This window comes from Cervus canadensis, chromosome 17, assembly GCF_019320065.1.
Source record: "Cervus canadensis isolate Bull #8, Minnesota chromosome 17, ASM1932006v1, whole genome shotgun sequence".
Classification (NCBI taxonomy): Eukaryota; Metazoa; Chordata; class Mammalia; order Artiodactyla; family Cervidae; genus Cervus; species Cervus canadensis.
In genome coordinates, this window is record NC_057402.1 from 45,024,779 (window position 1) to 45,038,727 (window position 13,949).

At 54.0% G+C, this 13,949-nt stretch overlaps 2 protein-coding genes across 14 annotated transcripts in view; both read left to right on the plus strand.

Annotated features, from left to right (window-relative positions):
- AP3B2 (adaptor related protein complex 3 subunit beta 2) overlaps positions 1-1,658 on the plus strand; it is a 35,529-nt gene extending 33,871 nt beyond the window's left edge. The window contains exons 25-26 of the mRNA XM_043434471.1: positions 1,008-1,146; positions 1,249-1,658. Coding sequence (XP_043290406.1) covers positions 1,008-1,146; positions 1,249-1,399 — 290 coding nt within the window. The 3' untranslated portion in view covers positions 1,400-1,658. The remainder of the gene's footprint in view (positions 1-1,007; positions 1,147-1,248) is intronic.
- Positions 1,659-11,344: 9,686 nt separating this feature from the next.
- CPEB1 (cytoplasmic polyadenylation element binding protein 1) overlaps positions 11,345-13,949 on the plus strand; it is a 110,455-nt gene continuing 107,850 nt past the window's right edge. For 2 of the 13 annotated variants that reach the window (XM_043490368.1, XM_043490370.1), the window contains exon 1: positions 12,150-12,513. In XM_043490368.1, coding sequence (XP_043346303.1) covers positions 12,376-12,513 — 138 coding nt within the window. In that variant the 5' untranslated portion in view covers positions 12,150-12,375. Of the gene's footprint in view, positions 11,478-11,529; positions 11,698-11,853; positions 12,059-12,149; positions 12,514-12,670; positions 12,812-13,701; positions 13,723-13,949 lie in introns of those variants that run through there. The other 11 variants (XM_043490369.1, XM_043490378.1, XM_043490379.1 and 8 more) reach the window with 11 other exon arrangements.

Below are 13,949 nucleotides of genomic sequence, written 5' to 3' on the forward strand. Positions count from 1 at the left end.
TGACCAAAGACCTTCAGGTCCAGCAGATAGGAAACTGCTGCCAACATCAAAGAGAGCAGGTTATTGCCAAAGGGGAGACCGAGGCCAACTGCAGTGGGTTTAGAGAGAGCGGGGCTTGAGGAAGTAAATCTTCTTTGGAGGACCTTGGAGGTCAACAGGGAAGGGGCAACAGTATTGGCATCATGCATGTCTGGCTTCTAGGGAGGACTTAAGAATGGGGAGACTTGATAAGGAGAAACTAAAAGTACAGGACAAGAAAATGTCATTAGTTAGGAATGGAGGGGATGAAAGAAACAGGAAGGGTGTGTCTGTTCTCCAAAGGAGAACAATGGAGGGAGCAGCAAAGGGAGGAGAGAGGCTGGGGAGAAGGTGGGCAGGAGGACAGATGGAGGAGCTCATGTGCTGGGGAGAGCATAGGAGTGCAGAGGAGATGTCAGCCCTGAAGAGTGAGGGTTTCTGGGGATGCTGTGAAGGCCTGGGGATGTCACGAGCCTGGGCCATGTTTGGAGCTGTTGTCCTGTGTGAAATCAGGGGTCCACCCATGAGGGCTGCTTGTGACCCCTGGACTCTGGCCTGTCTGGTGAGGACCCATAGCAGCTACCAGTGACCTCTCTGCGAGAAGTCAGCCTCCAGGAGCTGGGGGAGAGTTAAACTTGGGTTGGAGGGCCAACCAGGAAAGACCAAAAGATGTGGGGGCCAGGCGGAAGAAACCTCTGAGAACTGACTGGCCTCCAAAACCACCGGCCACTCCCAAGGGGCTGGTAGCCCAGATGTCTGACAGTGGGGAAGCACCAAGTCAGTCTCTGGTTGGCAGTATGGACAGACCCTGGGGTGGGGCGGGGAGAAGCTGACAAAATCTCCGTGGGGAAGGACACGGCCCGAGAGGGAAGTAGCCCCTCCCCAAGACTGGTGAGGGAGACCTGCGTAGACCCTGGTGAGAAGGCCCAGTGGGCAGACCCAGGGGCACCCACCATGGCCTTCACCCTCACCACGACCTCTGCCCACAGCAAAGCTGACGGGCATGAACGAGATCACAGAGAAGCTCACACTGCCAGACACCTGTCGGAGTGACCACGTTGTGGTGCAGAAAGTGACGGCCACAGCCAACCTGGGTCGTGTCCCTTGCGGGACATCTGACGAATACAGGTACTGACTGCCAGCAAGGGTGACGAGATGGGCTCTTGGGCCTAGTTGGAAGGAGGGGCCCCGGGCCCCAGTGTTGAGCCCATTCCTCCACCCCTACCCCAGGTTTGCAGGGAGGACGCTGACCAGTGGGAGCCTGGTCCTGCTGACGCTGGATGCCCGGCCCACTGGAGCTGCCCAGCTGACAGTCAACAGCGAGAAGATGGTGATTGGCACCATGCTGGTGAAGGATGTGGTACAGGCCCTGACCCAGTGATACCAAGGGCTGTGACCTGTGTCACCCCTTCTTGTCCCTCCCTCGTGACATGTAGGCTATTAGCCTCTCTCTCTTGCTCTCTCCTCATCCCATATAGCATCCAGGGGGGTCCTCTCTCTCTCTCTGGTCATTACCAGGCTCCCTTCTGGTCCCCCCGCAAAGGGTTCCTTAGTGATCTGTGCAGAGGGATTCCATTCAGCCCTCCCAGCTTGGTGTGGCTATTTATGTGGCAAAAGCTCAATAAAATATCTTCTCCCTAGAGGCTGGCTCACCTTCCCTTTCTTCTGGGTTCTACCTAAGGGGGTGGACTGGGGGACAAGCTCACAAGATTGACTGTTTGACCCTTGTGAATGACTGCTACTGGCCTTCTAGGTTGGAGCCCCAAGATGACTGTCTTCAAGTCTCCACGTGTCTCTATGGAAGAGACACCTGATCAGGATGGGGATGCCAAGCTGGAGGAACTCCTTGGTCCTCTGCAAGCCTTGGCAAAGATTCCTCTTCAATGTCTGGCCGTCCCTTTTGGTTCCCCTCATGGGCCCTGGAGAAGGAGAACTCATAACGTGGGGAATTCCCAAACATAGGTGCAAGGTTCAAAGTATGGCAACTGCATCTTGATTGGCCTAGAGCCCCCACTTTGCTGGGGAGATGACCCAAGGGGACATCTTGGAGAGGGAAAAACAGGAGGTGTAGAAGAGTGCTTCATCAGATGACCTGGGTGTCTTGTTAACATACAGATTCAGATCTGTGGGTCTGGAGTGGGGCCTGAGAGTCTGCAATCCTAATGAGATCCCAGCAACTATGGCTGCTGCTCCACACACACACTAGAGGAATAAGGTGTAGAGCCCCCACCCTGGGACAAGCCTTCTGGGGGGTGGCCGTGGGGGTCAGGGCCCTTTCCTCGTGCGGAAAGCAGGCAGTGGTTCCTAAATGGATAAAAGGGGTTCCATAAGCATGTGTTCTACCAAAAACAAATAGAAAGCTTGTAATCAAATAAGTTTAGGAATCACAGATTGAAACACAGTAAGGTAATTTCCCACAGGCCTTCTCAGAGCCTTTACTATGCTAATGTGCGTTGTGACCCCCATTTGCTCTTGACCTCGGGATGCATTTGTCCTAGGACCCTTTGATGGACTGTGTTACAGGAGAAACACTCCGGTGACAGTTGGAGATGTAGGACCTCAGCCCTGATCCTCCATAACCAAGACTTCAGTCCTTTGACCGCCCCACCCCCCAGCCCTGTCAGGGAAGAGGCACTGAGCAGGTCTGTTTAGGTACAGACAGGGTGGAGCCGGTGTGGCCCTCTTCTCAGGGAAGGAGAACAAAGGCGGTGTCAGGGGACAGCCCTGCCCCCACCTCCGGAGACTTGCCGGGCTCTGTGGCACCAGAGGGCAGCTGGGGCTGCTACCTGTGTGAGAGCCTTGGGGCCCCAGAGTCCCCCTGAGATCACTGTTTTTGTCACTGCAGGTTCTGAGAGGGGACTGATCCACCATTCAGGGGTCACGCAAATGGTGGAGTGGTTCCTGCTGTGTCTCTAAATCAGCATTGCCCGCAACAGGAGAAAGAACATGGGGGTGACTTTTTAAGAAATCAGAACAAGGACGGTCCAAGAATTCCTTACCAACCTGGACTTTGCAGCGCAGGCCCCCCAGTGGGTTCTGTAGGAACAAGAAGCACAGAAGGCATGTCCTCTGCCATCCCCCACGGAGCCCACAGCCCAGGTTCCTAGAACCTTGTGGAAAGGGAACCTGGGTCTCCAGCCCCTAAGTGAGAGCCCAGAGCCCAGGAATCTTAGTCACAGCCCTGTGCTGTTTCCTCTGGAGCAAGTCCCAGGCTATGGGGTTAGCAGCAGCAACCCTTCTTGAGAAGATGGTTCTCGTGCGTGAGACAGTCTCAGGGGAGAGGCAGGAGAGCTGGGCGTGAGCAGAGAGAGTCTGGGTCTGCAGCTGGTGAGGAGGAGGAGCCCAGCTGGGAAGGCTGGCACTGAGCAAGCGTGCAGAAGAAGCAGTCTTCTACCCTTCAAGAAAAGCAAAAGGGCCCCATTCTGTTCTAGGGGATGGTCTGCAGGGAGAAAATGTCAGTCAGACAGGAAGGGTGTTGGGCTGCCCCACCCTCAGCCCAACCTGTGTCTTCTAAAACCCCTAGGTCAATGGCCGAACCTCCCATGGCCCTGCCACGTGGGCATCCCTGAGTGAGGGATGAGCCTCCCTGGTGGACACAAATCAGACACATAGGACCTGGAAGGGGCTCTCTTCTCCCCAGAACATTCTTATTTATCCCTGTCACATCCTGTATCATGTCACTGATTCAAGTCTTTGCCACTGTGGCCACAGGCTTCCTGGATCTCATGTACCCTGTGACAGCGCTGAGGGGCAGCCAGAGAGCTGGGCCCAGGACTAGGGGGTTCACATGGGGCCCGGGATGACAGAGAAGCCTAGGAAGGGCTCTGTTGGAACTCAGGGAGGACTGGGGTGGGGGCAGAAATGGACACAAGCCCAGGGATTGGCACTGAGGCAGAAGGTGCCCCCGGTGAGGGTCGGGTAGAGCATTACTGAGGACCAGAAGGTCTGAGTGTGGTCTGAGCCAGACCACAGGCCTTGACAGGACAATGAACTCCATGAGGGGTTGAGAATGGGAACCCACTCCAGGATGGCTTCAAAGCAGTGCCCTGGCAAATGGGTACAAGCAATGGGTGCGGTTTCTGGCCAGGCAGCTGTAGCTGGCTAGCCACAACGTCTGGGGCACAGATCCATCTAGGGATCCTAAGGCAGTGTCTGCAGCAAGGGTCCCAGAGTGGAGGGTGGGGGGAGGGTGCTAGCTGTGCCCAGGTCTGCACTTACCCCGCCCCAGCCCTTAGGCTAATTCAGCACCTTTTCCTGGGCATCTTGAGAGTCACCTCTTTGGCAGAGTCTTCAGATCAAAAGGGAGGGGATGTTGGGTCTGTAACTCACTGTGCCAGGATTTCCCCTGGCTTTACTGGGCAAAGGAGACTTCTGACCCACCCCCGCTCCAAGGCCTGGCTCCTGGATAGCCAGGATCCTCACTACTAGTTTCTTTTTTAAAATACTTATTTGGCTGTGTCAGGTCCTAGTTGTGAGACATGGGATTTTCTGTTGCCACACACAGGCTCACTAGATGCCACTTGGCTTCTCTGGTTGTGGCACATGCAGGGGTTTAGTTACTCCATGGCATGTGGAGTGCTGGTTCCCCGACCAGGGATCAAACCCATGTCCCCTGCATTGCAAGGCAGATTCTTTACCACTGGACCACCAGGGAAGTCCCCGCCTCCCCAGCCACATTCAGGTCCCTCTCCGTCACTCCCACTTCTACTGTGGCTACACATGAAGCGGGGTGGGGGTGGGGAAAGGCCCACCTCAGGTCCTTCCTTCCTCGTCAAGCATCTGAGCAGCCAACAAGGGCTTGGCACTGTGGTGGCAAAGAGGTTGTGGGCTGATAACCACCCAGGACTGTGGTGTGAACCATGGAGGGACGGCTCAGCCCAGTAGGTCCTGTCTCATGACACCAGCTTGCAACTGGCTGCAGAGCCTGGTGGACTGGGAGAGTCCCAGCTCAGGGGTGGGCCAGGAGAGCTGCTGGGGGAGGGTGTGCATGGACCAGCATCTTCAAGGAGATGAGCTGGTCTTCCTTCTTCGATGGCCCGATCAGTGTTGTTTCCCAGGGTCAAGAGAAGGATGGTGAGCCAGTGCCTGGAAGGGTGGGGCTCAGGACAGGGGTTAGAAATGTGCACCTTCCTAGATCTTCTACCTGATCGTGCTGGGTTGAACCTGTTTTCTTCTACCCCGTTGTCTCCCCTCTCCCCCATCCCACTAACCTGTCTACTAAGAAAGAGCACTTGGAGCCTGCATTATTAATCCTGACCACTGGGAACCCCACCCTGATGGCCCCATGACTACTGAGGATGCTTGGGGGTCTCTGGGCCTCGGCACAGTGTGGAGGAAGGTGAGCGATGTTGGGGGTTACTTACCTGAGTGGCACCTTCACCCTGAATGTCACTTCTTATCTGCTGCCAAGGACTCCCTAACTTTAGTCCCTTTTCAGATCTGCCCATGAGTCCACCTGAGTGGTACTTCCCAGTGGTACCTGGAGAATAAAGGTTGCTAACAGCTCAGTAAAATGCTTCTGTCTGGGATCTTCCCAGACATGTGTCCCTGTCTTTGGGACTATTTAAAAAAAAACACACACACACTTTATTCGTAGACTGAGTAATCTGTGTAATTAGCATTCAGATCAAGAAACAGATAGCAGCGTTGATATTTCAGTCAGAGATCAATCACAGAGCTCTGAAACAGTTCTACCCCAGTCTGCAAGTGGCAGTGGGATCCCAGAAGGCCAGCATAGACTTGTGTCCGGTAGTGCCAACATGATGCCATATGCCGTTCTCTGGGGTCCCTGTGGCAGGGGACGAGGTGTGTGGAAATAAATGGAGGTTGTCTTGTTTTGGCTGAGGGAGAATGTGAGAAAACAGTTCGGAGGAAGAAGGAACTCTTGGGCAAGGTGACCTTGATGGAGGTCTTGATGTGCCAGGACCCCAGTATTTGCACCTGCAGAGGGAAGGCAGGGAGAAGGTAAGGCATAGTCCTTTTCACTTGGACCAAGGCCAGACGGAGACCCTGCGCTCCAGGAAACCCGTCAACTTCAGTCTCCTCAGCTATAAAATGAAGGGGAGGGCCCCTCAGGTTCCCCTGTCTCTCCTTTCGTTGAGACCCTAGGCATCCCCTCACCCCTTTACAAGCATCTCAGGACAACCAGCGCTCTCCTTCCACTGTGACCAAGAAGTGAGCCAACCTCTGGTGATCTCTGCTTCCTGGCATTTGCCTCCTGGAGTCATCCCCTCCTGCATCTCATCACTGTTGGTGTGTGTAAACAACAGAATACTGTAGAAGCTGTAGAGTCTGTTATTTTGGAAATGAGCTTATGATACTCCCCTCACCTCCATCTTAGCAGTCCCCTGGAGCAGTCCCTGTAAGGAGGAACTGAGAGAGTCTGGGGTGGGTGGAGTTGGGAGGCAGATCCGGCTCCAGGCAAAGCTTCAAATGACTGCAGTTCTGGCTGAGAGCTTGACTGCAACCTCAGGAGACAGCCTGAGCCAGAAACACCCAGCTAAGTCGGTCCTGGATTCTTGACTCTCAGAAATTGTGTGAGAATGAGTATTTGTTGTTCTAACCAGCTTCACTTCCGGGTAACTTAACAGCGTACATGAATACAATCCAGCCCTCGACCCAGGTCTTAGGATTTTGGAAATGTCCTCAGAGCGAGCCTGGGCTCCCAGCTCTGGCCTTTGGAGCAAATTTCTCCCACGTTCAGTGTCAGTGGTGTGCTGGAGCTGGCTTGGGAGCCTCTGCTGGTATCACACTGGCAGTTTGAAATCAGCCACTATCCAGGTGGGGATAGTTGTAAAGAACCCACTTGCCAATGCAGGAGACATGAGACACAGGTTCGATCCCTGGGTTGGGAAGATCCTCTAGAGAAGGGTATGACAACCCACTGCAGTATTCTGGCCTAGAGAATCCTTTGGACAGAGGAGCCGGGCAGGCTACAGTTCATGGTGGTTGCAAAGAGTCGGACATGACTGAAGCGACTTAGCATGCATGCATGGTCTTTATGCCACAGAAATTGGTGAATACTGCAAGTCACTCCCCTCCCTGTGGCCAACTGTCAACACTTACCAGCACACCTCTGCCCTGAACTGTCCCCATCCCTGTATCTCCTTAAACAATTATATTTCAAGTTTAAAGAGTAAAATAACCACCTGTGTCTGCTTACCCAGTTTAAGAACTAAAGCACTCATCAATTCAGCAGATACCCACTGGATTCCTGTCTCACAAGCGCTTCCCTCCCCACCTGGAGTAAATCACTGTTCTGAATGTTATGTTTATCAAGGCCATGCATTTTCGGGTACTTTTACTACATATAAATGTATTCCTAAACAATATATTGTACTTTGTGACTGTAATGTACTGCCTGTTTAGAAATTTTATATAAATGGCATCATAGAGTATGTATTCTTCGACATTCTGCTTTTTTTCATTCAATGTTGTGTATGAGTCATCCATGTTGATATGATTAGCTTTATTTCATTTACTCTTACTTATATACAGTATTTCATTGTGTATGTATGTGCATGCTCAGTTGTTGAGTGGCGTCTGATTCCTTGCAACCCCATGGAGTGTAGCCCACCAGGCTCCTCTGTCCATGGAATTTTCCAAGCAAGAGTACTGGAGTGGGTTGCCATTTTGTATGACTACACCACAATTTATCAATCCATTCTCCTGTCAATAGGTATGTAAGGTATTTATTTTTGCAATTTTGAATAATACCTTTCAGAATTTTTAACCCCAACTGCTGCCTCTTTAACATGTGGGCAAGTTTCTCTAACACGTTACCCGAGGAGTGGGATTCCTGGTGGTAGCACATACACACCTGCAACTTAACATTGCCAAATTGCTTTCCAGGGTAGCTGTACTTCACATCAAGAATATTCATGGTATCATCATTCATAATAGTACAATTCACATTGCCAATCACCAGGAGAATGGAGAAACAAATATGGTATATCAATACAATGGAATACCACTTAGCAATAAAAGGGACTTAACTACTGCTACCTGCATCAACATCGATGAATCTTGTTGAATAAAAGAAGTTAAAAGTTTAGATGAAGTCCTAAAACAGGCAGAATGAATCTGTGAGAAAAGTGACTGGAAGATTAGTTACCTCAAGGAGAAGGGGATGAAGTGGAAAGGGGCATGATGGAACCCTATGGGGTTCTAGAAGGAGTCCATGTCTTGGTGTGGGTAGTGGTTACCTGGGTGTATACGTAGGAAAAAAGCATCAAACTGGATACCAGACTGTGTACTCTGTGCACTCTATATGTGGGTTAGCCCTCGATTTGAAAAATGTAGGGAAAAAAAAAAAAGGAAAATGTAGAAAATAAAACCCATAACCAAAGTGGCTGAACCAGTTTACACCCTGACTGGCAGTGAGTTTGCCACTGGAAGAGTGAGCCTTTTCATTGCGTCTGTCTGGGGAGTGTGGAATGGTGTCCTTCTGTGTTCATTTGCATTTCCTTGGTTGTGGGTGAGTGCAGGCATCTTGAGATAGGTTTGTTGGACATTTGTGCTTCCACTCCTGTCAATGGCCCATTCCCATCTTTTGTCTATTTTTCTATTTGCCTCACTGTAGAAGTTCCTACATATTTTGGAAACTAGTCCTTTGTAGATCATGTATTGCGAATACCTTTCTCCAGTGTATGACTTTTCAAGTTTTAAACTTGATAACCCAAAGGTTTTAATTTCAATGTGGTCAACGTTATCAATTTTCCTTTATACGCTATGCTTGTTCCACATTCACAAATTTTGTCTGTACTCCAGTGTAATAAAAATATTTTCCTAATATTGTTTTCTAAAAAAATTTCCTGGCAACCGAACAACAAAAAATTTCCAAGTAATGCTGTATACATTTGCATTTTTATCCCACTTAAAATTTCCATTTGTGTATGATGAAAGGTGGGACTGATCTAGTTTCTTTTATTCCACTTAAAAGGGCATGAAAAAAAGCTCAAAAAAACGTGGTTTCTTTTGCACAGAGCTTGGCAAAAGCTGAGTAGACACTATATGCTTACTTTACCTTGTGGTCTTGAATTCCTAAAGGAATCTCCCTTCTGATCTTTTCCAGCCAGGAAAGTTATTTTCTCCCTGCAGTCTCTTTTCTTCTCTTAGCTCTCTGCCTGCCGTGGAGGCACCGAACACCTGAGCATATAAAGGAATACAGGTTCCCTCCTGGTGCATGCATTTAAAACTTAGTCCAGCCAACTACAGTTACACTCAAAACCTGTGTTATAAATCTGGGGCTTGACTGCAGAGATGGTGCCAGGCATAGCTGGGCTCAAAGGCTATTTGTTGACTAGGAGAATGGATAATGCTGCCTGTTTGTTCCTGCTTCAGTGACCAGCTGCGGGGACTTGACCAAGTCATGTAATACCTCCACCTCGGCCTCTTTCCGCACCCTGCCCTGTGTACTATAGGCATCTAGTCAGGGGTACTGTTCTTCCTGTATAACCTGCAAGCGTGGCCAAGTCAGGGCAGGGAGCCAGGACTCACCAGATGCATGAGGGTATGTGCACTCACCCACCCCTTCCTTCATTGCCTACACTGAACTCTGGGGTCAGTCAGAAGGTTGTACACATGTAAGGGTGCTGGACATTTTGTTCTTATCTGGTTAAAGCTTTAGGCTCTGAAGCCAGAAGACCACCTGGGTTTGAGTGCTCACTTTTCTACTTCAAACTAGGAGTCCTTGAGCTAGTTACTTCTCTGAGCTTCAGTTTCCTTGTCTGCAAATGGGTTAAATGGGTTAATGCAGGTGAAACACTTGGGACTGTGCCAAGCACAGGTCAAGTACTCAGTGAAGGTCAACTATATTCTCATTATTACTGCAACAGAAAATTTTAAGAAGAGGGATTTTATGCAGCAGAAATTTCTGTTACAAGACCCCTGAAAGATGCCTTCCTTTTCTTACAGCTGGGAGTTTTAAAATAGGAAGGAGCTCCCAGGTACTGTTGCCTTGGGCACTATTCCAGTTTCCGGTCCTTCTCTTGCTCAGCTTTGGGTCAGGGAAGAATAAAGCATGGGCTGCATGAGGCCCCTGGACAGGCTGGGCTTGATTCTTTGAATTAATGACCAAATTTAAAATTAGGAAGATTGCACATAAAAAAACCCCCCCAAAAACTGCTTTTCCAGCTGTTTTGAAAGATCTGGCTGGGCTGCGACGTCATTCCTGCACAGCATCCATCAGCTAATCCTCTTTAGATGTAACTGGGGCCTTCCTGGTGCTGCTATTCACCCTCCGTTGGCTCCTGTGCGGTAGGTATCTGGGTGTGGCACTCCCTGAGAGGACAAGCAAGATACATCACCTCGGTTGAGTTGTCCTACGCTGTTTGTGGGCCAGGGTGGGACTTGTGGGTGTGTTGCTCCTAGAGAAGGAAGAGCTCCAGATAGGGCTGGTGTGGGAGGGTTCCAGAGAAACTAAACCAGGAGGTAGGGAATTCCTGGGCAGCTGAAATGGGGCATCTTCAGGAGGGAGGGGGAAACGCTCAAGCAGCCCCTCTGAAGGGGAAGAGAGAGTGGAGCAGTTTATGGCTAGGGGGTGCCAGGGTCCCCTCTTGCCCTCCCCTGCCGCCATCACCACTCTGCCCAGAACCTCAGCAACCCATGGGAGCTCCTGCACGGGGACATTCTACGGATGGAGACCGGCCCACTCTCATTGCCACTCTGAGTTCTCCTGTGGACTTTTACTCCAGCGTCTGTTCCTACCCTTTCTCCCATTAATCCTCTGCCACCAAAAGCTAGACCTTGACTTCCTCCTCTCATCCATTAGATCATGCCAGCCTCATCAGCCTGCCAGGAAGGCAGCAGATCTGTCTTCCCAACTGCCAGGAGGAACCTTAAGCAGAGTGCTTTATAAAATAGTATGATGGTGATGCTGAGGTAACACAAGTGGAACACTTAGGCTCAACAAACGCCCCTTTTGTCCCTACCGCAGTCCTTTATTTCTCCCCATTTACTGTCAGACCTCTACAACGTCTGCAGTAACATCTTAAAAGAGATCTGATACTATCATTCTCCTGTTCACCATTTTTAATAGTTCCCAGATGTTTGCAAAATAAAGGCCCTTCACGAACTGGGCCCAGGCTTGCCTTCTGCGGTATCAGCACGCATTATCCTCTGCCCTGGTCAGAAGGAGCCTCTCTGCTCTGCACTCCTTCTCAGCCTTCGCCTGCCCTCCCGCCTGGAACGCCACCTCCGTTTCCGTGCCTGCCCGGGGTTTCAGCCGGGGGTCCGCTCCTGCCCCAAAGACGCCCTCCCTGACCACAGTCTGACCCACCGCCGGGTCCCTCCTCCGCTCTCCAGGAAGTTTTCCTTTCGCAGTCTGGAAAGAGCGTTGGAAGCGGCTTCCCAGGGAACTACAATCCAAAAGGGGATCCCTGATGTCCTTGGAACTTTCCGGAATCCCCGGACGCCCGCGCACTCCAGCCCTGGTCCAGCACACGAAGCAGCCGGTCTAGGTGAGCGCGCCTGCTGGAACCCGGGAGTGGGGTTGGACAGGGGCGCGTCGCGCAGGCTCTCTCCAAGGAGGGGTTCTTTGGCAGAAAAGGAGCGTGGACACCGTAAAGATGGCTTTATTGACAAAGCGCGTTGCCGCCCCGTCGCAGGGGCTTGTGAATGGCGCTCTGTAAGGGATAAACTGAGGCCCTAAGAGCTAAAGGACGTGATCAGGGTCACTAGGTGAGTGGCAAGCTCCGCTTGGACCCCTGGACTCCTGGGGCGGGGGGCAGGGTGCGGGGTGCTGAGCGCGCCCCCATCAGGGCGCCCGGCTCTGGGTGGGCGGCTGAGCCCTCGGCCCGGCCCGCTGGAAGGGGCGGGGCCCCGGGCGGGGCCGACACAGGTGCTTCGCATCCGGCCGTGGGGGGGTGGGGGGGGAGCGGCTCGGCGGGGCTTTATAAGCTGCCGCGAGTGCGGCGCTGTGAGCGGCTCGCTGCAAAAATAGTGCCCACGTGTCTGCGCGTCCCTCGCCGAGGCGGTCAGCCGCCCGCCGGCCGGTCCGTCCGTCCCGCAGGGCCACGCCAGCCCCATGGCGTTCCCACTGGTAAGAGCTGCCCGCCGCCCGCCGGGGCGGGGTTGGGCGGGGCCGCGGTCAGGGCCGCGGTAGATAACGGTCCGCGCGCAGCCTCGGCCGGTACCGCGGTCCCCTCCTCCCCCGCCCCCACCCGTGCGCGCGAGTCCCGGGCGGGGCGCGGGTCACGTGCCTGCGGGCGTGGGGCCTCGTGGAGGGGTGTGTGGCGAAGGAGGGGTAGGGAGCCTCCTCGTGACTCAGGGCCTTTGGGCTTAAAGGCGCCGCGGCCCTCCGGGGGCGGCCGGTAAGGCCTCCGAGCTGCGCTGCAGACTCCTGTCGCCCTCGAGTGTATGTCCAGACGGGAGCTGACCAGAAGGAAGGGCGCCTCCGCGCCCGGAACTTTTCCTTCTCCCGCAGCCGTCGCACGTGAGAGCCGAAGCCACTGGCGCCGGGAGCTGACTTGCCTCGCCACGTCCCACGCGAGCCTCGTTCGTACCCAGAGGCCAGCGGGGGAGGGTGGGGCGGGGCTGCTGGCGGCATAGGCCCTCGCGCTGGGCCTCGGGTCACGGGAGATCTCCACGACGGCAGTGGGCGCGGCTCCTTTAAGGCGGAGGGATTAGGCCCCTCGTGCCTTCTGCACGCGCTTCCCCGGCCCGGGAGGTCACGTGGCTTCACACGTTCGGCTGGAGCTGGAATACTGGGGCGTGGTTGGCTAGGTGGGGTCCAGCACCAGTGGGTGGGTCGACCCGCACGTGCAGCGCGGCTTGGAGCTGGGGAGCCGCGCAGGTGAGCTGGGTCCTGGAGGCATAGGCACGGGTCTTGCAAGATAGGGAGGCGCCCCAGGCGTGGAGCCAAGCTAGGCCGTGCCAGCCTCGTTTTCCCTAACCCGGGCTCTCTAGGTAGCGGAGAAGCGTGCAAGTGATCTTGGCCTTGTCATTCTCCCCTCAGCCCTGGACCGGACCAGGTGCCCAGACTCGCTTGGGAGGCTTGGCGCGGGCCCCCGCTCTGGTTCCGGGTTTGCCTGAGGGGACAGCCGGCTTGCTTGGCCTGGCCAGTCAGGGGTTAGGAAGGCCTGTGCCTGCCTGGAACCCCGGGGAGAGTGGGGACGCAGACCCAGGAAAGTTTGCTCCCCGTGGGTTGTCCCACGTGGCCTCATTCTCTGGCTTTTTCCTCGTGTGGGTGGTGTTTACAGTCAAGGCGACCCTGACTTTCTTGCGTCATCCCCCGAGGGTCCAGGCCAGGGTCCTTGTAAGTGGCTCGGTGCCACCCCCGGCACCTAGAAAGTCCGAGCCGACCTTGGGGCTTTGGAGAACGTCCTGGTGTGCACGGGTTAGTTTTTGGTGGCGCTCAGCCCCCTGCGGGCCTTGCCCTAGTTTACACGATGTTGCCCTCGGGAGGCGGGTGGGAAGCACGAGGACTTGGGAAAGCAGCGCTCAGAGCCCCGGGGTGGGGGTGGGGGGCGGGGACGCGGAGGCCTGACACCCTCCCCCAGCCTCCCCGCGGGCCGGGCTGGGCTGTGCTTAGCGCTGCGTTTTGCTGGCAGCTGCCTCCCTTGGTCTCCCTGGCTACCGATCAGCCGCCTCGCTCTCTTGCTGGCACCTGAGTACGCCGCTGGCCAGCGTCATGTGCTGGTGAGGGGCGAATGGGTCGGAAATGGAAGCCCCAGTTGCACCGCCCGCCTCGGGTCTGCCCCCCAGGTGACAGCAGTGACATGTGTTAGCTGGCCGCGAGTGTCTCCCGAGGAGGGTGTGCACCCTTAGGCTCAGGTTGAGATGAGCTTAGGGACCCACGCTGGGCTAAAAACAAAAATACATCCAAATAAGCAGAAGGAAACCTTGGAAACCTGGGGCTGGCGGTGGTTTCCCTGGTTGGTTGGTTTTGCTCGTAGGTGGAAGGGGAGTGGAAGGCAGTTCTGCTTCTGGAG